General features: G+C 43.7%; 1 protein-coding gene across 1 annotated transcript in view; it reads left to right on the top strand.

Moving 5' to 3' along the window:
- The first annotated feature begins 200 nt into the window (after positions 1-200).
- Tnn (tenascin N) overlaps positions 201-24,815 on the top strand; it is a 67,397-nt gene continuing 42,782 nt past the window's right edge. The window contains exons 1-7 of the mRNA XM_051186065.1: positions 201-355; positions 7,139-7,580; positions 8,748-9,122; positions 9,862-10,125; positions 14,256-14,441; positions 15,543-15,632; positions 22,815-23,078. Coding sequence (XP_051042022.1) covers positions 7,172-7,580; positions 8,748-9,122; positions 9,862-10,125; positions 14,256-14,441; positions 15,543-15,632; positions 22,815-23,078 — 1,588 coding nt within the window. The 5' untranslated portion in view covers positions 201-355; positions 7,139-7,171. The remainder of the gene's footprint in view (positions 356-7,138; positions 7,581-8,747; positions 9,123-9,861; positions 10,126-14,255; positions 14,442-15,542; positions 15,633-22,814; positions 23,079-24,815) is intronic.

The raw sequence follows: 24,815 nt of genomic DNA, 5'->3' as shown, positions 1-24,815 counted from the left end.
ACATGCAAACTTTTTAATATCCTTGTTCTGCATCTGCTTAAATGGAAACAGCCCCTGGTATTTTTAGCTGCTGTGTAATCAAAGTAAGAAGGAAAGGGGGATGTATATTTTTTTTTTTTCCTCTCCTAGTTAGAATAGGAGAATGAATTGCTCAATCCTTAACAGAGTCGTGGAAAGGAGGAAAATCCCGGAGTCCCCACTGATTGGCTCCTCCTCTGTCCTAGCCATGATTTAAACCCAGGGAGGGAAGAAGAGAGAGGAGAAATCGAGGGACAGATCAGCATTGAGGTCTGCAGTACCCGGACCAGCTCAGAGGAGGCAGGAGGGTTGGAAGTGGTGTCCTACAACCTCCCAGGTAAGATAGACAGCAACAGAAGCTTATCAATGATTGGGATGGCTATAGGCTGAAGGGTACTGCTGAAAATCCAGGTAAGGCAATACAGATTGAGTTTAAAAAATACCTCCCAGGACCTGTTAATCATGTCCTCAGTATTAGATTCCGTCCTCCCCATGCCAGGAGGTACCATTCCCTTACCTGTCAAGTGCAGAGTCTGGGCACCAGATTCTACCTGGAACAGTACATTTTAGATGAAATGTTTTCTAAGTTTATTCATGTTTCTTCTTGCCAAGACCTCTTCTTTCTGTGTAATCTCTTATGTGTTATAGCTCATTGTTCTCTTAAAACAGAATTTTTGTTTCAGTTGTGATTAGGAAACTATTATAACTTTTCCATCTGAGATTTCATGTGAACCATTGAAGAGGCTGTTTGTGGACTCACACAAAGGGTCTCATTTAGTCATATGTGTTTTAATTATTATTTGTGAAAGGAGAATTTCTTTCCCCTCAACTCTCATATAGGTGTCTTCATAGTGCCCCAAAGCAGGCATTTTGAAAACTCCAAGAATGATGTGGTAGACTAATTTTGGGAGATATGACATTTTATTTATAATTTTTGAGGGTGGGAGAGGACTGGGATAGGAGGGAGGGAGGAAGACCGAGTGACAAAAGACATTCCTAAGGGTGAGATTTGCTTATATAAGCATTAATAGAAGAATAAGCTCAACATAAAAATAACCGATTATCCACGTCTGACACAGGTAAGCCATAGCTCTGCATCTGTTTCAGACTCAGAGTGAAGGTGACAGGGTCAAGAGAAGAGATACAGGAGGAGATAGAGAGCATTAAATGCTGGTGCCATCCCCAGAAACCAAGGGAAAATAGCACCTGGCTTTTTTTTTCATGCTACTTTGAATTTTTTTAATGTCTCTAAGGGTGTTGATTCACAAAGCAAGGAAACTAGGGCAGATTATTTCCAGCCCATCTTGTGGCTTTTGGCTTCCACTCCAGTGCCGTGGTTTGACATGTAGGGCAGGGCAGCTCTTTTCTGAGATGGGGCCTGAGGAAATCATGCCCAGGCCCATGGAAACTCCATGGCTCACTCCAGATCCCAGGCTCCCATAGGATCTGGCTGCAGACATGAGGTCATGGTTTAAGTTCTGTTGGAGCATTTGGAACCACCAGTCTGTGAGCGGATGGTGCTGTGGTATCAGGCCTGATTCCTATGGTCAGCAGCTTGGCCTGGTTCCACCACAGAGGACTCAGGCAGATGCCAACCAGCTGCTATCTAAAAATGTGCACAGCCAATGTGGGTAGAATAGCATAGATTCTTGGAAATTAGCATTGCCTTCAGCTTAATGGAAGGTCGAAACTTTAAAGTTGTTTCAGTGTGTGGAAAAACATATGGAACTGAGGAGAAAAACTGTAACTTTTCACTAGGTATTATTAGCATTCACCTGAAGCACAAGTATCACCAGATGCCCATCACCACCATGGAGAATAGGGATAATTATAGATCAGCTAACTAACACTGTATTATTATGGGAGCTGGATTGGTAAAAGCAGGTTCCCGAAATTAGATCTCCTGTCCATTTTATTTTTCCATTGTGAATGAAACTGTTCCATGGAAACTAATGGAAAGCCTTCCTGTGAGAAATTAATCCATTCGCATAGGCATAAATGACTGTTTTTGCCCATTGTTCACAGACAATGTTTAAAGCTCTTAGCATAGAGACTGGTGTATGAGGAGTATTTAGAAAATGGAGCTACTGTCATCATCATTCATTGGACCCTCTGCAAAAGGCAGATATATATCTTATTGAAACTCCTGAAAAAGCAATTGAGCTCCAGGGATAGGCTGGGTGTATCATCCACTGTCTTTTCTGTCCTGGGTGGGTAGGAAACATATAGATACAGGGTTGTTGTATAAGGCACGAGAGCCCTTACAAACACTTCCTGGGCACTCATTAGGTGGACCAGCTGAACTAGGAGCACAGGGGCACACATCTGGAATGTGATATTGTATAAAGCCATTCCTTTCTCTTTTTTTTTGAGACAGGGTTTTTCTGTATTGCTTTGGAGCCTGTCCTGGAACTAGCTCTGTAGACCAGGTTGGCCTTGAACTCACAGAGATCTGCCTGCCTCTGCCTCCTGAGTGCTGTGATTAAAGGTGTGTGCCACCAACGCCCAGTCCACATCTTTATTCTTGACTGCTGTTTCATCCTGTATGGGATGCTTGTTCAGAGAATCCAGAGTCAGGGATTAAAAACATTTGTATGAATTTGGCTCAACAGGAGGCTGGCCTACAAGAAACAGCACTGCCTCATATTCTAGATTCTCTTGCATACTGAAGAATGGGAAATGGGGACATTGGTTGTCTGAGGTCTCATGTCTAGAATGGGTCATGCCACAGTAGGTTGTTCATCTCCCTGAGAACTTGATTTCCTAGACCACATACTCTTGTCACAAGACTCAGAACCACTCAGGGTCCAGGCTGTAGAACACTAGAAACTAGGCTCAAGAAGATCAGAGAGAGGAGTGAAGCTTGCCAATGACATTTGTAACATCAGGGTGTCCTTAGCCACCCACTCCTTCGTTTTCCTTCATAGTTCATGCGGTCCACCCTATTATTTGGGGAGAGAATATCTTCTTAGTGACTCTACTGGAAATCCATGATAATACAGCTTTTCTAGACCCAAAGCAGTGGACTCATTTGCTTGTGGTTAACCGTTAGGCAGAATGAGGTCATGCAGAAGCAGAGAAAGCCCTGAATTTAAGTACGGAGCTCTTTGCCAGTAGCTAGAATCTGACATGTTCTTATTTGATGTAAGTAGTACTTTTTTCCTGACTCAGAGTATGTGTCTTTCTTTGGAGAGAATGAGGTGACACATAGGCCATTCAACCCTAACATGAAAAGACCTTGGTAACTGAAAGGCCCTTCTCTCCTGCTAAGACTTGGTTGACATGAGCCCAGTGGATAGAGGTCTTGGTATCCTCTACTGTTTTCTACCTTCTTGTGGGAAGTGGTGGGACCTAAGCTCACTGCGAGGGAAACACAATTCATCTTTCTATGCATCAGCTTGTACTGGTTACAGGCCAAGCAGGCTCAGGCTTCTGTTACTGATTTATTGATGTTTTGCTGAATACCTGGTATATCTTGGCTTCCTTTCCATTCAGAGCCCCTCTCTTGAAGGAAATATGGCAGGAAAGAGGATATTTGGTGTTTTTCTTTCCACATCTACAATATATATTGCAGAAAGATGAAGAATCCAGACATGAGGAGTGGATAGACCTGGTGTGTGATCCCAGCTCTGATGCTTGACTGCTTGTATGACCTGACAATTTTTTTTTAACATTTTGAGTGCTTATTACAAAGAATATTGTTGATTGACTATTGCCCTTTTGAGCATCAATTAAAGCAAATGTTTTAAAATTGTTTGGCCCAGTACCCCCCCTAGTAAACACACACACAAATCTAGTGTCCCTTATTATCTAATTTGTAAAATATTTGGCAGATGCTATGCTGTGTGACTAGGAAAACAGGAGGGACTTGTATTGTCCTAACAATTGCCATCCCTGGCCTGGGAATAGACTTTCAGACTTGGACATGGTACATTTGGGCTAGAAATTAAAGCCACGGGAGTAGCTGCAGCTACCAAGAAGAAAGAGCATGCGAACATAGAACCCTGTGACTTCAGTGGGTCTCAAGGCAGATCCAGGGAACCATCCATCTAGGTCATGGTGAGCAGTAACCCCTGTAAAAGACCTTCTCAGGATGGCCACAGAGCAGCATTTACTCCTACCTCTGTCTCTTATCTTCTTATACCACTTAATGCCCCTCCCACAATGATGCTCAGCTTCAATGAGACAGTAGTTCCTGGGGGACCTCTGGTTTCCATGGTTTCCTGTGTACAAATGCCCATTGTTTCATGAATTCCCCCTGCATCATATATTGTTTTTCTTAGTGACATTTGGTATCCCCCCTCACCCCACACTGCAAGCTGTCTCTGGTGTGCTATGCATATTAATACAGAGGGTGAAGTCATGCCTTCCTCATGCTGTTCAGCAAGGGAAGGCTCTCTCCTGCCACTCCTTGGAGCCAGAGCCAACAGCTTCCCTTCTTGCTCACACTTGACAGTGTTAGATTGAGGGTTTCCCCTGACCATCTTCTTTCGAGCAATCACTCTGCCCAGGAAAATCTGAGCTCAACATGTGCAATATGAGAGGCTGTGATTAGCAAGGACATCTTGTTACAATTTAGGACAGGCGACACAGAAGGCTCCTGCAAGAGCTTCTGGGGTTTCTCATGTTCCAGGCTTCAAAAACAAACACTGTGAGATGGGGTTTTTGGACAGCCTTGCTGTGGTTTATGGCAGGAGATCCCCCCCCCTTTTTTTTGGTCAGGAACATCTTCAGAAAAAAATTAAAACATCTGCATTCCATTTAGGGCTCAGAAGTAGTGAACATTAGGCTGGGGGGTGGTGGTGGTACTGGATGATAGGAGTGAGCAGAGATGTTGGTTTAGTTGGCTCTGCGGTTGTCCAGAGGGGATTTTGGATAGCATAGATGTCTTACTACATCCATAGTAGAGGCTTGCATGAGCACAGGGCACACAAAAGTGCAGGCTCCATTGCTCACTGGGTCTAAATCATGGCCTTGCACTTAGTGGTCATATAATCAGCAACAAGTTGTTATGGTCCTTACTCCTCAGCTTCCAGCTTGAGACTTAAGTAGACAGTTTGTATTTGGTTGCTTTATCACTGGGATGAACTTTTGAATAAATCTCTGTTCTGTATTTCTAATCCACACTTATCTTCCAACTCATCTTGTTAGCTCTCCCAATTCCATCTTCTCGCAGAAGTCTCAAGCAGATTCCCAAGCTTCTCTTGAATTGGTATTAAATCACTTTCATGAACTCACATCCTTTTTCTTGTCAGAGCCTCAGTCTCCTCCAGTCTGTGGCTTTTCTTCATTCCCACCTCAGGTTGCTGGTATCCACACAGTGTGAGTGTCTGAGTGTGTGAGTGTGTATGTATGTACCTGGATTTTGTTCATCCTCTTCTCACAACTTGTACTACTGTTCTGGCTTTCCTAAGTTGCTTTCTGAACTGTGGTGTGATGTGGGGAATGGAATGCTAAATGTCTACAGTACTGGACCCACACTCCTTTGCAGGAACTGCTTGTGAATGCTTTAGAGACTCCCCTTTTGCCCTGCTGGCATGTCCTGATGAGCCTTGGGGCCATGTCTCAGCTGCAGCCCCAGTTGCTCTGTTGGGGGGCTTTAATGAGCCTTGCTCTATAACATCAGCCTGACCACACCAACCTCCAGGATGGCAATTTTGTGGAGCTCCACCCACAGCTCTGACAAGGGCCAGTCCCTACATTGCTCCTGGCTCATCAGGTATCCATCTCTTTTCCTGCCACACCCTTCCATTCATCCTGGTTTCACCAACCCTCAATAGATGCTTGTTACGTATGTATTAATGGAATCCTGACAGTAAGAGATGTCTTCTGATCATTCCATTCCATCTGGAGAGTGTTCCAGTGCCTCAAATTCAGAAAGACCTTGGAACAGGTGAGCTATTTTCACTGCTATTAATAACACATGCCTCCAATGACAGGCAACGCTAAGAACTGAGTATCACAAATGAATAACATGAAGATCTCTCTCTTGCAAAATAACTAAATGAATATGAAATCCCCAACACACAAAGTAGCTAAGGTTTAAAGCTATGGAAGTGCTTATTACCCTGATTTGATCATTACACACTGTACACATGTGTTGGATTAGCACACTGTGCCCCACAAAGTACAAATATAGCAAAAGAACACCAGTTTGGTACCATTCTGGTTAGTTTTCTGTGGCGACAGCTCCCTTCAGTATAAAGAACAGTACATTTGATCAAATGGGGGAATTGCATGTGGGCAAAAGTATTTACATCAGCACTGCATATGAGTGTACTTTAGCTGGGGTGAGGGAGGCCAATAGAGAAGGCCTGAGGATAGGTGATCTTTCTTATTAGAAATCCTTATTCTCTATAGGTTCATGTGTGGGAGTCTTGAGCAGAGTCTTGGTGGCTGTGGCCATGGGTCTGAGCACTGTCTGCCCTTCCTGGCTGTGGTACCCAGGACAACTTGCTCAACCTCTCCACCATCTACCTCCTATTATTGGAGCACTAAAGCATGGCATGATGGTGAGCATGGATCTGAGAATCAGATTGCTCTGCTTCAGATCCTCCTTCGGCATATGTAACCTAGTGATAAGAACTCACACAGTAAGCAAAATATCCTCCCCTAAGTATTGAAAGAAAAAAAACCCCATGACTCTTAGTTGTGTGCTTGCAATTGTGCTTCAGCTCCCTGTCTATAAATGTGTGTGTGTATTTATGTATGATCTATATCTATCTAATCTACATCTCTCTCTCTTTCTCTGTCTCTCTCTCTACATATCATTTTAGTTCAGTATGAGGGCACTTGCCTAGCATGTGCAAGGTCAAGCTCAGTTCTAAGACATGTGAAAGAAGTAATGGGGTTAACGATAGGATTGTTGTGATGACTGAATGCGTTAGTAAATGTGAATGCTCTAAATAGTTCCTATTGCATAGCAAGCGTTCTATGTGCAGCTATTACTGTTGATCGAAGAGGTGGTCAGTTTTCAGGCTGCTATGAACAGTAGGGGTTAGAGTGCTGAAAGGTTGGCTTGGGTGAATTTGAACAGAGTGTCATCTCAGAATCTGCTAAAAGGGGTGCTTTCCCCCCAGCAAGCCTCATGACTTCCCTTGTGTTCCCCTCCTGGATCTAGGCCTCCTGGAGTGTCTGATCCCTTTCTCCAAGAATGAGTCTCTGGGGGATCTTTACCTTCCCCCTGGGGCTCCTGCTTGCTTCTGTGCTCCTGGTAGCTTCAGCCCCAGCCACTCCGGAGTCTCCTGGCTGCAGCGACAAGGAGCAACAGGTCACTGTCAGCCACACCTACAAGATTGATGTGCCCAAGTCGGCTCTGGTTCAAGTAGAAGCTGACCCACAGTCCCTCAGTGATGATGGGACATCACTCTTGGCAGCTGGGGAGGCTGGGGAGGAGCAAAACATCATCTTCAGGCACAACATCCGTCTTCAGACACCACAGAAGAACTGTGACTTGGCAGACAGTGTCCAGGATCTGCTGGCCCGGGTGAAGAAACTGGAGGAAGAGATGGCAGAGTTGAAGGAGAAGTGTAGTGCCAACCGCTGCTGCCAGGGAGTTACTGGTGAGATCACCACCCGGTGTTCACTGTAAACATTAGTGAGTGCCTGCTATGTGCCAGGTGCTGCTCTAGCCTCATGGGCACTGTGAAGTCCTGGTGTAGGCCTCTCTCACAGTCAGCTTTTCTCGGGATGCAGGCCATACTGTGCTGTTTATTCACTGATACAGCTCAAGGGGGCATGTGGAAGCCTAGGCAGGGAGGGTTCAGCAAGCTGGCCCCCTGGGTTAATGACACTAGAGGGGAAAGATCTCAGGGCTGCCTTACTGACAGGGCCAATTGCTATTCAAGGGGTAAGTACAGAAAAGAGAGGAAGTATAAGAAAGAGAGGAAGGGAGCTGAATGCTGTGTTGAGAAATTTCTTCAACTGTCCAATGAGGCTGATTTATCAGCTAGCACAGTTCTAAGACTAGAAAGTGTGCATTTGTGTCTTGGCCCTTAGAAAGTAGTCAGCCAACTAAACATTTTATTACTAATAAAGTACACTGTAGTTTTTTGTTTTTGTTTTCACAAAGAATGACCTTTTTCTTGGCCTCATGTTTTAAGAACATAAGCTGCCCAGTGACAGTGAATGGTAGTTTTTATTGTTTTTGGTTAAGAGCACCCCCTAAATGCCAGCTAGAAAACTAGAAACCAGGGACACACCATGTGAAGAAAGCAGCATGGTAACCGCCCCTCCCCAACCAGGAGCCCCACTTTGGAAGTTTCCTTGAGAAGGGAAGTCAACATTCCAAGAAGCAAAAGCTACTGCACTGACTAGCCTGACCTCTAGCTTTCCCTAGCTGTGAAGGAGGGCCCTGGCCAAGTGCCTAGACTCACCCATCATTGGGCCTGGGTTATATTGCAGTTTCTTGTAGAATCGATTCACAACCAGTCTCCTGGGTTCAGTTCCATTCACCAGTATTTGAAGCCCTGCCCCTTGGGGTTAGAGCTGGACCACCAATGTGGACCACTTAAAGTCCCTTTATGGAAAAACACTAGTCACCACCATTCAGAGAAGAAGGACCCCAGTGAATTCACCCGAGAAGCAGCTTTTTAGGCAAACAAAAGAGAAACTGAGACTTGGCTTTAGTGGAAAGCCTTTTCCTCACAAAGCCCCCACAAGATTCAGAAAATGTCAGCCATCTCTAACCAGTTACCTCTATTCACCACCCGTTTCTCCCTTCCTGGCAGATCTGAGCCGCCACTGCAGTGGCCATGGGACCTTCTTCCCAGAGACTTGCAGCTGCCACTGTGATCAGGGCTGGGAAGGCGCCGACTGTGAGCTGCCCACCTGTCCTGGGGCTTGCAGCGGCCACGGGCGCTGCGTGGACGGGAGCTGCGTATGTGACCAACCCTATGTGGGGGTCGATTGCGCCTATGCCTCCTGCCCCCAGGACTGCAGTGGGCATGGTGTGTGTGTGCATGGCGTCTGCCAGTGCTATGAGGACTTCACGGCGGAGGATTGCAGCGAGCAGCGCTGTCCAAATGATTGCAGTGGTCATGGCTTCTGTGACACCGGCGAGTGTTACTGCGAGTTGGGCTTTACTGGCCCTGACTGCTCCCAGGGTAAGAGTTGGAGAAACGCTTTGAGGCCACACTTCCCATCATCCATGGTCTCAGTTGCAATAAATCTATTACATATCTTACTTGGGAGTCTTGCCCTTTACCTAAATAAAGATCCCCGTGGAGGGCTTAACAATAGAGTTGGTCGGTGGGGAAGGGGCTCCCCAGGTCCCACCCCTACTTGAGGGGCTTATACAATTGATGGCTGCTGGGTGCAGTTTCTAGTAGGCTGATGAGCACCACGTCCGAGTGTATACAGGAAGCACTAACTGGACTCAGAAAGAGGGGAGGGGTGGAGACCGGAAGAGGAAAGAGGAGAGGGAGGGACGTGAAGGTGGGAAGGGAATTGTTGAGGGGGAGGAAGTGAGGGATAGATATGTTCAAGATACCATGTATGTATGTATGAAATTTTCAACGAGTTAAACAAAAAAGAATAAAGTGTTGGGCCCACTGCCAGAGCTTGTCACATAGAAGTTCTGGGAGAGGTCTGAGAATATGCATTTGCCCAAATTCCCCAGGGGCTGCTCCTTGTGGTGGTGGTGGTGGTGCTGGTGCTGGTGGTGTGCAACCCGACAGTAACTTCCTGGGGAATGGTTTCAAGAATGTGTGATACTTGGTCTGCATCCTGCAGGCCCTACTGCCACAGCCTCAGATGAGCAGTAGGTGTCAGTGAATATTCACTCCACTTGGCACCAAGTATCACCCTCTCCACCTTCACCTCTTGTTCCTTTTCTGCCTGCAGTGGTGGCTCCTCAGGGCCTGCAGCTTCTCAAGAGCACAGAGAACAGCCTGCTGGTGAGCTGGGAGCCCTCCAGTGAGGTGGACCACTACCTGCTCAGCTACTATCCCCTGGGGAAGGAGCAGGATACAAAGCAGGTCCAGGTGCCCAAGGAACAGCATATCTATGACATCACTGGCTTGCTGCCTGGTACCAAGTACATAGTCACCCTGCGCAATGTGAAGAAAGACATTTCCAGCAGCCCTCAGCATCTACTTGCCACCACAGGTGAGGGACAGTCATATACCCCAGGTTTCCCAGGACAGGCTCTGTTTAAAATGTTTCCCCTGCTTTCCCTCAAATACCCTTCTATTGATTGTCCTACATTGGATTCTGAAAAACAGCAGATTGGATTCTGAAAAACAGCAGCTAAGGTCCTGGGTGCTCGAGAAGCAACCTAGTTCTCTCTTCCCCTCTTCCAGATACCTGGTACTGGGTCCTTCAAGTCAGCAACATGGTGGACTGAGTCTTAAGAGGTCTCCTGTTTCTGTGAGACCAGGAAGGTAGTTACCCCACACAAGTAGTCAAAGAGTGAATTGCTGGCTCCTTTCTCACTGTGCAAGTTCAAGTAGGGATGAGTGAGAAGTGGTTGAAGTCCCCTGTAGCAGGTAGCATCAGGTTACGAGGGAAGAGAACACAGATGGGACAACTGAAGGCTTACAGGGTTGTCTTCAGAGGTACGGAGATAGTATTTGGGTAGCAGAACACTCAAGGACTGGCAGCAATGATTCTAGCTTGAAGGATAGGATGGGCATCGGTACACTGACTCAGGGGAAGCTGTAGGAAAGGCTGCCTAAATGGATGATGCTGATAGAGGGTTACAGGCAGTCTGCTACACACTTGCAGGGAATGTAAAATAATGGCCTGAACTCTTTTCTGTTCTCTAATCTATGCCTGATTCCTTCTGGCTAAACCCAAGGTGAAGGGCCTGCAAGACTTAATTCACAGTGACAAAAACCTAGGACACAGAACAGGGTGGAGGACACAGGAGACTGGCTTCAAGGGTAAAGTCTCCACTGCATCACCAAATAATACCAAAATGACAGGAAGAATGAACATCACTGCTTCTGTCACTAATGTAATAGGTTCATCTCTTGGTGAACATCCAGAAAATTAAAGGAGTGTGTTTTATTACTCGCAGCAAGTAAGGAAAGTGCTGGGACTAACTCTCTAAGCAGTATTCTTTCCCAAACAAAGAAAGCAGAGGTTATTGGGGCCTTCTATTCAGAAATGTTTTGTTAAAGGAAAAATTACCATCACATGTAAAGGTGAACACATTCCTAAGCATGCTAAAACAAATAAACAAAAAAGGCCAGGAACTTGAGTTCAGTCCCTAGAAACCACGTTAAAAAAGGTGGGCATGGTAAGTACTTATGATCATAATGCTAAGGACGGGAGCCAGGTGGACCACTGGCCAGTCAGCCTAGCCTACTCATTGAGCTTCAGACCAGTGAGAGAGCCTACCTCCAAAAATAAGTTGGACAGTTCTTGAGACACAACCCTTAAGGTTGTCCTCTGGCTTCCACACACATGTATAAGTGCACCCCCCCCCACAGACCACACACACACCATAAACAGACACAGTGGTTAATATTAACACTTCTGTGTTAATTTAGGAGTATTAGAAGTATTTAGAAGAATTTAGAAGTATTCATGCAAATTAATGACTTAGAGTGTCTGGGCCATTCTGCAGGTTCCTTATTAGTTGCTTTAAAGGCCCCTAATTGCAAAACACCACCAGCATCAGCATCGCCATCACCAAAGTGACTTTGAGCCAGCTGTAGTGGCACATGTCTGTAGTTCTAGCCTTCAGGAGGCAGATACAGAAGAATCACAGGTCCAGGCCAGCTTCAAGACAAAACAGCTTTGAAACTATATTGTCTTTTAAAAAGGCAGCTGTTTTCCTCTAAGTGTGGGTGGGAACTACACTATGTGGCTGACTGGCTGCTAACACTCTTCAGAAATCCAGTTTTTCATGAATATTTTTAAAGCGGCATTGACTCTGGAGAGTTTGGATCAATCTAGTTGTCCAAGTGACTGATTCATCCCTTTTCTCCACACTTGTTCACTGAGGATTCTCCATGTGCCAGGTGCTGCTCTAGGTGTTGATAAAAATGTACTGCCAGCACTCTACTCTAAACCCTTGGGGAGAGATCCAGATGGGTAGATGCTGGCATGTAGTTTTCTTTTTGGAAACAGAAGGCTGCCTGTCCTGTTTTGGTGGCATGAACGTGGTGAGCTATAGTAGATCAGTATTGAAAATGGCTTTGAGAGATGTGGCAGTTTTAGGGCAGGCCTTCATCAGCAATCACTAAAAACACCCCTGTAGCTGCAACAAGTTGGATTTTGTTGTTCACTTTATCCTAGGAGATATCCACCATGGGGGAACTCCAGGGGTGTCTAAATAAGAATGTAACAATTGGCTCTAGACTATGGGGCTGGATTAGATAACTGGGGGGAGCAGGGATTTGCTTTGGTGCGGATACTGTCAAGAAGTGGAGGCAATTCTGTGGTTGAGCATCCTAGGGAATTTTCTCCAGAGAGAAGGCTCACCAGAGGCTGCCAAAGCTGTGACTGGGAAGAACTGGCTGCTTTGCCTGTTAGTCAGGCATGGGGACATTTTGTCATTTATGTGAACAAGAGTCTTGCTTTTGTCTGTGTTCAGCCATGGTCATAGGATAGCTTTGTTTTTGTCTTGGTCTCGCATGCTTGCAGAGTGTCCTTGGCTAATGCTGATGCTCTGTGAAATGGTTTATGCACTTGGGAGAGCACTAAACACAGCTGTGAGAGCCAGGCCAACTCCTGACAGTAGGGCCTGCTTTTGTTTGTATCTGCATCTGCCACAGGCAGGACAGTGCTGGGACTCGCAGGGAAGGGCAGGAACATCTGGTGAAAACCTTAGCAACATTTCTTCCTCCAAGAGTCTCCTCCAAGGCTTTGTAAAATCTTGCTACTGTGAAGTTTGTCTTTCTGTCTAAACTGATTCAAGTTCAAATCTATCCTCTCCACCCCTTGGGGAGCTTTAGACCTTCTAACACTAATTCCCATCTTGAACATTCTCCTTAAGTCCTTGATTTGTTTTGTTTTTAATTTGTGAATCTCTCTCAACTCTCTTAAGCCATGTAGGATGTCTTCCACAATCCTAGAGTCACCTTCATTACTATTGACCTCTCACTAGGGGAATTCTGTCTTTGAAAGAAGTCCCCAAACAGAATGTGGGGCTAGCATGTAGGAGCTGCAGGTGAGAAGAAAGGCTCTGAGACGCTCTCTGTCTATAGAATCATAGATTCTCAGAATAGAGAATCATATCTATGAGAGAATCATAGATACTCAGAGCTGAGGGATCTTGAGATAACTGACTTCATACTCTGCCTAGTAGGAAAGTTCCTTCTCATACATCCTTGACAATTGGTCAGAATGGATGAAAGTGCCTCTAAGGTGAAGGTGACATGGCCTTGGAAGGGGTAAGGCTGGGAGTCTTGGAAGTTGTTTTTCCCTGTCTCAGACTTTAAGAGCAATCTCTATTAGCCTGGGGTTGCAGTTCTAAGCCTTCACAGAAGTCCTTATCGGCCCTCCCCAAAGGTCTTCCCTTAGAGTGCTATTCCTTTGTACTATAATTTCATGATTTTCTTTCCAAGTGGCAGGGCAAATGTTAACCCTATGTACTTTACTGTGAACAAAGGCATACAATAACTGTCCTTTACAGGATAGGGCGATGTGGCATTATGAGCATACTGGGGACCTTGTGAAAGTTTTGTAATTTGATAAAAGGTTCGGGAAAGATACAGAGACAGACCTAATTAAAAATCACCTGCTTTGCAGTTTTGCCCTGGGTTAATCTATAGCATATCTGAGCACCATGGACTCTAATTTGGGAGTTAGAGGAAAGGTCTGGTTCTGTTAGAAATGTTATAGATTGAAAATTTGAAGTTCCTTGCCCTAGCTTTACATGCTTCTGTTCCCATGGCTATTGCCAAGGACAGGGACTCAGTAGTCACAGGGAGAATACCAGTTCAGAGCAGCTGAACCCTGGAATAGACATTGTGGAAGCTGGCCTGAGAGGATCACCTCCAACTTGGTCAGAGTCTGTGTGGGAGGGTGAGATGCATGGAGCATAGTGGGATGAGGTGTGGGATATTTCTAGGAAGAGTGTGCCTTCTGTGGACGATCTTGAGAGCAGCAGCTGCCTGCTACCTGGGGGGCTCTCAGATCCCTGCTAAAGACTGTGTCCTGGGGCTGAAGCCAGCTCTCAATGTGTCAAGGAAGGATGCTAACTTAGCAAGTAATGGCCTGTTTTCAGACCTTTGTGGCCTTAGCACTCAACCATTTTCTCTTGTCTTCTGTATTCTTTGTCCTAGATCTTGCTGTGGTGGGCACTGCCTGGGTAAATGAAGAGACAGAGACGTCCCTTGATGTGGAGTGGGAGAACCCTCTGACTGAGGTGGACTATTACAAGCTTCGGTATGGTCCCTTAACAGGGCAGGAAGTAGCCGAGGTCACTGTGCCCAAGAGCCGTGATCCCAAGAGTAGATATGACATCACTGGTAAGAGTCTACATTGGGAGATTCTAGATGCTGGTTGCAGAAGCTATGGCAGTGTACACCGGGCCTTAGGAATCACACTTGATTCTAGATGCAAGTCAGCTCCTTAGGCCTGCTGTCTCTGTGACAGTGTTTCAGGGCTGGAATCCCAGGACACTACATTAATAGACTACTTCTGAAGTGTCAGCAGAGTTTTTGAGGCCCTGTGTATATTTTATTTGATGGTGTACTGATATTTCTTTTGGAGGAGTGTTGCAGGGGAGTAAGGTAAGGAGGGAGAGTATCTATCTATCTATCATCTATACATACATACATTTAGATAGATGAAAGATAGATGATAGATAGATAGATGATTTGCTGAATACCATGCTGAGAAGGGTTGTGCTAGGCAAAAGGTAGGGAATCCCTTCTAAGATGACTGAATTAATATTACTAAGACCTGGATCTCAGGAAATGGGATTCAGGGATGTACCAAGTTTCGTAATACTTCGTTTCTACACTTTTCAAGGCCTTCTTAGAAAAATGACATGTGTGACACATAGACATAGACACAGGTTTCTGGACGAAGCCAAGCTAAGTGAAGGATCCCCAGCCTCCTGGTCCATCCTCTGGGTCCCACTCTTCTGCCTACTCCCTCAGTTCCTTTCTGTGGGAACAGCTTGCAGCTCTCCATGTTTGTGAAGAGGGGAATGAGTGGGCTTCATATAAGCAACTGTTTGTTTTCATTTTGCCAGTGGAGTCCAAATAGTTGTGTCATGAGGAACAACCGCTCAAGTTGTTTCCACAGGGAGATAACTTGGGCCAGATTTCCCCCTTTTCTTCTATTATAAGAAAAGTTTTGAGGGAATCTGGTTGTTAGGAGCTGGAAAACATTTGTACTATAAATAAAATTGGGAAGTAAGTACTCAATAGCTGACAAAGAACAGGAGCCCCAAGGACTTCGTGCTGTCTGTTCCCTACTCCTTCACATTCTACTGATCACAAACTGTTAGGTTTGGGGGGGTCAGCATAAATGTTACCTTCACAAGAGAACTCACATAGAAGCTGTGTGGGAGTGGGTTCTGGAGCCTGTCTTCACACCCATGTTGGCTGATTTTTTTCTAGGTCTGAAGCCTGGGACGGAATATAAAATCACAGTTGTCCCCATAAGAGGTGATCTGGAGGGGAAGCCAATTCTCCTGAATGGCAGGACAGGTATGGAGATTATATTTCATCATCTTCCCATTCTCAGATTTTTCTTGTCTCTGGGTGATAATTTCAGGATTTCCATGGAGAGATGCTCTGGCTTTCTTGATGGGCATCTTTACACTGAGGGGCAGAAGAGCAGAAGCAAATTGCTCCCAGTTCACTTTTTTTCTTGCCATAGGACACTCTTCTTGGGATCTTAGAGTCAAGGGAGATACTATTCCTGGCACATGTCTTGATTTGAGTTGTTTCAATCACTGAATTATTGTCTTAAGACACTTAATGGGTGTGCAGAACTGCCTTCCCCAAGGTCAATGGTTTAGACTATTTTTCATGTTGCATTTGTAGATTTTCCTAATGTCTACATTCAAGCAATCTGCTTTGAAATGAGAAATAATGGTTAAGACCCTCACATGGGGATCATGGTATAGTTGGCATTTCTCTATTGAGAATATTTGTAAGAAGTTATGCAGCAGCAATTTGTCATTTATCAACTGGAGTGAAACTTGAAAACATTGTAGGCTTAAGTCCATATTGAACAGTGAAGCTGTCTGCAGTAATTGTGCTCCTGCCTATGCAGATTGGGCTCTGAAAGAGACTGATGTTGGGAGCCTGCAAAGAAGGAATCTTTACATTTTGAATTTCCCTTAAAAAGTGTCTTAGTGATTTCCAGTTCAGTCTTGGTGGGGGTGATATAGTATTGAGGATAAGACAGTGTGAGGGTTGAACTAACTACTTCTGCTTCCTATGAAATGGTTGGAGAAGAGTTAGAGAGCTGGGTAATTATATAGGAAGGGTTGTAATTTAATTTATGATCCGGACAAGATGGACTGCCTGTGTCTCCACCCAGAACACCCAGGATGAGTAGTGAAACTCAGCTCCCATTCTTTTGACCAGGGGCTTGCTTTCCCTTAATGAATGAAAGGAAGCCCTGATACCGCCATCTCTTCATGTGTTATTCTAAACCCCCCAGGAAGTCAACTGTGAAACTTCCCTTCCTAATGTTACTGGGGTGGGAGTGGGGCATTGCAGTGGTGGAGGTAAAGTCCAAAGCAGGATCAAGAGGGAAGAACCACTGTCATTAGCCTACAAGTCAACTAATCCTGGTAGCAAAACTCCTACTTCTTGACTAAAGCCTTTTATAATTACATTAAATGTCACAGCTTTTGAGTTCTTACAGCAATTAAATGCATGTGCCATTGAATTGGTAGTTAACCTTTCAACTATATTATCCCAACTAGACTATTAGCATCGGAGAAGTGTTTTTATTGTCAATTATACCCTAAAATCGGGATGAGATGCTTTATTGGGTTGTAAATAAATCTATGGTGTGTTCTCTAATAAAACAAAAAGGGAAAAGATACTATGGTTTCAGAGGTCAGGAAATAATCTCAGACCTGATTGAGACAATTGGTTAATTTAGGAGACAAATTTGTGTTCTCCAAATGTTTTAGATCTCTCAATATGAAAAAGAGTACCAGAATTTAAGGACAGCATATACATATGTAGGGAGGGGCGACTGTAGTTCAGTTATTTTTCATTTAACAAGTCAACCAGTGGAATTTGTTAAACCAAAACTCGTAAAACTGAAGGGTCTCCAAATAAGAGTTTATTGAGCTGTTACAGCTGCTTCACAGGAACAAAACAAAACAAAACCCTGACTAGGTTCTTGGACAAGTTCCTTTGACTATTAGCAACAAGGTTAAATAGCAATTGAAAATATGTGAGTGGGATGGAGAGCCAAGAATATACTTATAAAATTCTGGGAAGGAAAGCACGTATGCTTAACACTGAGTCTGCACTGACAATAGGCAAGAGAGATTGGATTATCATTGGCAGCAGGAGATGTAACTCCAATTTGACAGCTATGCCACTTGAGTTCTCCCAGGGATCTCTGTTCTGCCAGTCAGGACCTTGTATTATGTGTCAGAAAAGAATTCGAGGACAAAGCAATGAAGCAAAATTAGGGTTTATTAAGGAGAGGGTGGTACATACTCAAGGGATAGATATAGGCTTCTCAAGGGACAGAGAATAACAGGTATTTAACAACACCAACAAAGGATTTTGAGGTCCGATTGGTCAAAGGGCAAGATCTGTATCTAAATTTAAAAATCTAAAATTAAAAGAGAGAATTAAAGTGTTCTTTTTTGCTTATTTTTAATTCAAGAATTGTTTTATGTGTCAATGAGATGATAAGGTGGTTTATGAGTATATCCTTCAGGTTCATGAATGAGCAAAGGGAATACTGACAAGAAAAGTTTAGGTCAAAAAGGTCAAAGAGATTCTTACTTTCCCTAGATCAAAACAAAACAAAACAAACAAAAAAACCAAGACCTCTTTTTATCAAGATTTCTGTTTGGCTGTAAACTCTGTTCACAATATTTTTGGGATTTCTTTCCCCCCTCCCCCATGGAAAAGCACAGGTTTACAGATAAAAATCCTGATGTGATAGAACCCAAAGGCCACTAACATTTTGTTCTTAAACATGGTTAGTTGTTTTAAGTGTTCTTTTTTTTATATCTCTCAGGAAAACTGATGTTGTTTTTATGCAGTCTTTACAATATGGTGATGGAACCTTTCCCTTCCTACATCCCCCCTTTAATTTTTCCCGTCTTCTATATTGCTTCAGAGTTATACAGAGTGGAGAATATTTGGGGTGTAAGAAAGCAGTGTCTGTTGCTCTTGCTAAGTTGGTTTTGATACTTTTAAAAGCTTACAAATAGCAGAGGTGGTGGCCCTGGGCAGTGACTAGGTTTAAGTCAAGGTTTCTATGTATCATTGTGGAAGGGGGAAAGGCCTTGTGCTTAGTTTCACCCAAAGTTGCTAACTGATTCACTTTCTTTACCATATTCTTCCCTCCTCCTCTTCAGCTATTCTTTTAGCAAACTAGTGTCATGAAAAAGATAAGGCTGACAGAGGTCAATGAGGGCCTCAATGTCCAGCAAGTGGGAAGTAGCTGAAGGACACTGGGGCCAGGCTGGAGAGATCCTGGTTTATAAATGAGGTTACAGCTGTAACTCGTCTAGGATTTGGCCCACCACTGCAGCTACTGGAAGGTTTTGCTGTGTGGAAAAATTGGTTTAATGATCCCCACATCCCCTCTTGGCAGGCAGGGAGGTTTTGGTTTTGCGGCACTGGCTTCATGCAATGTGGCATTTTGTGAGTGTGTGGGGTCCATCCATGAGGTCTACCTCTCATTCTTGGATGTCAGCCTCTGATTGCTATCCTTGTTCCATCCTGTGAATCATTAGGGATCCCAGCTTTGTGAGGATCCCCTTCAAGTTTATATTAAGGAGTTGAGAGGAAGGGGAGAGGAAGGAGGCAGTTATAGGCTGGTCCTATCTCTAGCTGGACTTCTGTGGTTAAATTTATAGAGCTAAAACTGTTCTAGATATAGAACTAGACTCATTTTTCTTTCCTGGAATTCATAAAAAAAGATGTGTTTATTTATTTGTCTTTTTTTAAAATCTATTTAGGCTTTTGCTCATTTGTTACCTAACCCAGGTCTGGAATCTTATCCCAAAGAAAAAACAGTGTTAGGAAGATGAGTACTATGGAGAAAGAAATGTTTTATTCAGTGAATGAAGAAGGAAAAAATTGGAGCATTTCCTGGCAAATCACCTTGGAGTCTAGGATAAGAACAATGTGGGAGAGAGACCCCCTAAAGAACAGGAGGGGTGGTACTCTCTTTGACCAAGCAGAGTTCTTTCAGAAACTCTGTTCCTCCTCTTTTCATGGTCTGTTGTGTCCATGTGGCATCTGGTAAATTTTTTAAACCTTAGAGGAGGAAGAGAGTCTTAGCAAGGTCTAGGTCAAATTATAATCCTGCAATATAAATTTGGACAAAACAGCTCTCAAATGATCAACATGTCTACATGCAATGCGGAGTAGAATCTGACCAAAGGATAAAGCAGCAGAGGACAGACACAGCATGAAGACAAAGGTGGCAAGCCTTCCCATTCCACTTTAGTCATCCATCAGACACATGTAGATAAATAAGATCAGTGAGTTTGTGTTCCTAGCAAAGTGTTCTTCAAGTCCTCCAAAAGCACCGTAAGCAACTGTTAGCATTATAACCACACACTGGATGTTTTCTACAGCAAAGCTAGTGGAACAGTATATTTAGCTTGCTTGTGTGACTTTTAATGTTAGTGATTATTAAGTGAAGGGCAGAAGAGTCTAAAGGGCTTGTTTAGGGTTTTTCTTGGCAGCTCTTTTATCTCGTCAGGGTCCTGAGGCTACTGAGGTAAGATGAGCTCCAGGGCTGTCCATGTTGGATCTCTCAGCACCTACCAACCTACCAACCTGCTGGCCTGTACAGGGTGCCTCAGAAGCCATGGGCTGAATATTGACTGGGACAAGGTGAAGAAGTGAGAGGCACTGCTAGGATCCTGGCTTTTATAGATGTGGGTGGGTCACTTTGGAGAGGGTGAGGGTCAGGGACTTCAGGAGCAGGACACTCTTGTCTCTGTGTCCTTACCCTTCTACTCACATTTCATAGCTATTGACCCAGAAAGAGCTATGGCCTCAGTGGGCCGTCACCATCCCTTCCTAGAAAGCACAGAATTATTTTGGACACAGAAAGGGGAAGGGGCAGGGAGGGAATTCTCTCTGTTGTGTGCATGCTTTCTTCTGAACAACCTCTTAGAGCCTCCTGAAGGTGGGGTTGGGATTCTGTAGGTTTCTGCAACCAGATTTCATCCTCTCTCATTTTATGGGGCTCTCTTTGCCAGTGAGATAGATACATCTCATATTCCAACAGCCCAGGGCCATTTTCTTTAGTATTCTCCCTAAATTCTAAACTACTACATGTTATTTTAGGTTACAATAGCCTTTAAGAGCATATTTTTATTTTGCCTACAATTTGTTATTAGTGCTTATTCCATATAGACTGATGAGATATTAGATTGGGTTGGGTCCACCCATATGGCCCCATTATAAATTTATTATCTCTGAAAAGATTGTTTCAAAACAATAAGGTTCCAAACTGAGTTACAAGGTGTAGCACTTTGGCTTGTTGTATTGGAGCAGGAGGACTAGATGCAATTTAACCCAAGCCATCATGGATCCTCAGCTGCTTGTAGGCATTCGAAGATTGTTAATGGAGTGACAGCCACTAATATTTACTACTATTGATCTTAGACAAATTATATAACCTATTTATACCTAGCATATACTTACTGTTCTAAGAATGGAAGACTTTATTAGTTTTTTTTTTTAAACCAGTGAGGCACCTAGTAAATGCCTTCTGTTTTACCATGAGATTTGATAACTAATGTATGACAAGCACATGACCCCTGGTGTGTGCTTAGTAAGTGGCAGTTGACTTACTAAATGAAATATGAGCTGCCTCTGGTAATGGAACACATTTCATCTTTTTATGCAAATAAAACAGTGCCCTTATGTTTGATAAAGGTGCACTATAGCAGAGGTTGAAGAATGGGACTGTGTGAAGTTATAACTTCTCTCTGAAAAATCCTTTCCTAAGCATAGATTTGAGTGAAAGGAAAGGACTTTAGCTTTAGACTAAGAAGATATTCTGTGGCTTTTAAGCTAAGAAGATGTAGATCCATATGCCGAGGACATTCGGGTATTGATATATTTTTCAATATAGATGACTTACTTATAATATTCTCCAGTGGCAGAAAGCTGGGCAAAAAGGTGAGCATGTTGGACAAAAGAGTAAGTTATGAATGGAACTTAGAGGGTCAAAGTTGTAAGTGGAAATGTTGGGTCAGGAATTATTACACATACATAGAATGGAGATGGGGATGATGGGGTTTAACATGGAAGCCCTCATTCTTTGATGTGCATCAGAATCACTTAAAAGTCTTATAGTATTCACAAACTTATTATGTATTTTTGAGACAAGGTTTTGGTCTGTGGTTCAGTCTGGTGTTGAATTTCACATATAGCGCAGGTTTATCTTGAACTTATGATTATTCTGCTTTAGTCTCTCAAGTGCAGGGATTACAGGCATGTATCATCATGATCAGGGCTCTGTGTATGTAGGGGTACTTTTTGTCTCTAATCCCAGCATTCAGAAAGCTGAAGTAGAGGATGTGAGTTCAAGGCCCAAGTAAATAGTATGAATCTGTTTTAAAGAACTATCCCAACTCCCCGTGACCAAAATCCAAAGCAAGCAAACAAACAAGTGAGTGAGAAAAGAAGAAGAAGGAGAAGGGGAAGGGGAAGAAAAAGAGGAAGAAGAAGAAGAAGAAGAAGAAGAAGAAGAAGAAGAAGAAGAAGAAGAAGAAGAAGAAGAAGAAGAAGAAGCACTAAAAATAGAGATGCTAGGGCTCATTCTAAACTTCCTGAAGTGGAATCTTTGCTGGGGGCTCTTGACAGGGACCTAGTATTGACAAAATTTGAGGACCCCAAAATTTGATACGTGTTGGTATGAAAAAGATTGGGGACTTATTGAAGCCATAGGTACAGGGTGTGTTATTGAGAAGTGTGTGTGTGTGTGTGTGTGTGTGTGTGTGTGTGTGTGTGTGTGTGTCTCCAGGGTACAGCTGGAAGTGGAAAATTGTTTTGAATATAAACAACCTCAGCATAGACTTCCAATAGACTTCCAGCTATTTTATTTATCAATAACTGCTGAGTGTCATCACATCTCCTGTTATGCACATTGTTGTGAGGTAAAAGAACTAAATTTTTGACACATTTATTTGGGAGAGAAAGAAGACAGGAATATTGTAATAGATAGATGATAAATGCTAGTTCTTGAAACTTCAATTTGGAAGAAGTAGATACACAAGGCCAATTGTTTCAATTTCAGGAGACTTGAAATGAGGAAGGCTACCCATTCTTGAATACTCACTGAGTTGTCTCCTGGATAGGGAATTAGAGGCATCCCGTCAGTAAAGTGTCTCCTATGGTAAACACTTTAAAGGAGTTATACTTTATAGAAGCATTGAATACTTTGTAAGGTGTCTATCAGCTGCACCCAAATGGAGTTTATTCAGTGTGTTCAGTGATCTGAACCTAGAACAGCTTTTTCTTTTTAAATCTATCAGGGACCAGGGACATAATCTCTCAGTTTAAAGTTAAAGCAAATGTTAGATGTCCACCTGTCACAGTTTAAGAAGAGACCACCTTGTATTGTGGAGACCTCTGACCTAAAGTGATGGTGGATTTTTATTAGGTGAGTGGTTTCTCAAGTTTTCTTTCTCATGTATTTTTATGAAGAAATTGATGGACCGACCAATGTGGTCACTAATCAGGTGACAGAAGACACAGCATCTGTTTCCTGGGATCCAGCGAGGGCTGACATAGACAAGTATGTGGTGCGATACATCTCTCCTGATGGGGAGACTAAGGAGAAAGCGGTACCCAAGGACCAGCGCAGCACTGTTCTAACGGGCCTGAAGCCAGGAGAGACATACAAAGTCTTTGTATGGGCTGAGAGGGGCAACCAGGGCAGCAAGAAAGCCGACACCAAGGCCCTTACAGGTAATGGGAAAATGGGAGTTGGGGAGGCTTCTTCTGGGTAAGGAGGAGGTTGCTTTTGCAGGCAAAGCACTTGGCATCAGCTCTTTTGTTTGTGGGTTGTGGGATAGTTACAAAAGCAATTTTAAAAGACTTTTATTTTTTATACAATATATTTTGACTATATTTCTTTCTGTCTGCTAATTCCTCTCAGATCCTTCATCTCACCTCCCTACTCATGCAACTTTATGTTCTCTCCCTCTTTCTCAAAAGAGACCCCAAGAAAAATAATGAAACAAAATAAAACCCAAAATACTAAAAATAAAAACAAACTAAACAAACAACACTCCCCTCCAACCATAACAAAAGTTCATGAAAAATATGAAATTTGTTTTGTGTTGGCTGTTTACTCTTGGGCATAGGGCTTGCTTGGGACATGATTGATATACCCAGTGATCCTCCATTGGAGAAAATGGATTTCTCTTTCCCAATGTGGATCGACTGTAAACAGATTCTTGGTTAGGGGTGGGACTTGGTGTTCACTTCCCCTGCTCAATGCTGAGATTCTTGTCCCAAAATAAATTTCAATGTCATGTTTATGAATTTTTCCATTTTATGTAATATTTATTTATTTGTATTTTTCTCTCCTCCAATTCCCTCCCCCAACCCCTTCTCTATCCACTCCTCTTCTCTTTCTGTTCAGAAAGAGGCAGGCTTCCCATGGGTATCAACAAAGCATGACATTCAAGTTGCAGCAGAGCTAAGCTCCTCCCCTTGTATTAAGGGTGGGCAAGACAAGCCAGTATGAGGAATAGGATCTCAAGAGCCAGCCAAAGTGTTAGGGGTAGCCCCAGTATTAGGAGTCCCACAAGTAGACCAAGCTACACAACTGTTACATATATGTAGAGAGCCTAGGTTGGGCCTAGGCAAGCTCTCTGATTGTTGGTTCAGACTGTGAGTTTCTATAAGACAGGTTTTCTTTTTCTTTTTTTTAATTTCACATGTCGATCCCAGTTCCCTCTCCCTCCCTCCCTTCCTCTCTCTCTCTCACCCTCTCTCCCCCTTCACATGCACCCTGACCACCCTCCCCTCCCATCCCCCGCCCCAATTTCACATGTAGGGCAATGCCATCCAGGTGGGGTCATGTAAATCTGTCAAGTCATTTGAAGTAGGGACTAGGACTTCTCTCCTAAGACAGGTTTTCTTATGATGTCCTTGACCCCTTGGTTCCTATTTTTACTTTTTAATAAAAACTAGAAACATTGGGCCAACTATCAATGTGAGTGCCTAGCTTGACTTGCAGTGGCAAAGAGGCACTTCTCACATAGGAGATCTCTTTCAGACCATGGGAATGGTTTGCATCCTTGATCAACATTTGCCAAACACACCGATTTTTCCCTTAAATGTTAAGAAACACAAGGATCTCCAAACTGCATCCACTTGTTCTGCTCAGCTCAGACCTTCAGGTGTTCTGAGACATACTGGGACATACAATGGCCATTCTTTGTGTTTAAACACTGCCTTGGTGACTTCCTGCATTCACAACAGCCTAATTGGTATCCACCTACTCTTCCAAAACACTTATAGGAAGTCAGAGGGAAAGGATTCTCTGACTGGGTCTGGACAGTCACTGAACTGAGAGAAAGAACTTCAGAGAAGTATGCACAGTAATTAGGAACATGGTTTCAGATCCTTGGCTGTTCAGATTTTAATGTCTTTGCTGCCATTTACTAGTTGAGTGGCAGCGGGTCAATTTCTAGT

The sequence above is a fragment of the Phodopus roborovskii genome, unplaced genomic scaffold, assembly GCF_943737965.1.
Source record: "Phodopus roborovskii unplaced genomic scaffold, PHOROB, whole genome shotgun sequence".
NCBI lineage: Eukaryota > Metazoa > Chordata > Mammalia > Rodentia > Cricetidae > Phodopus > Phodopus roborovskii.
Note: the sequence above shows the minus strand (reverse complement) of the source record. Positions and strands in the feature narration are given on the sequence as shown.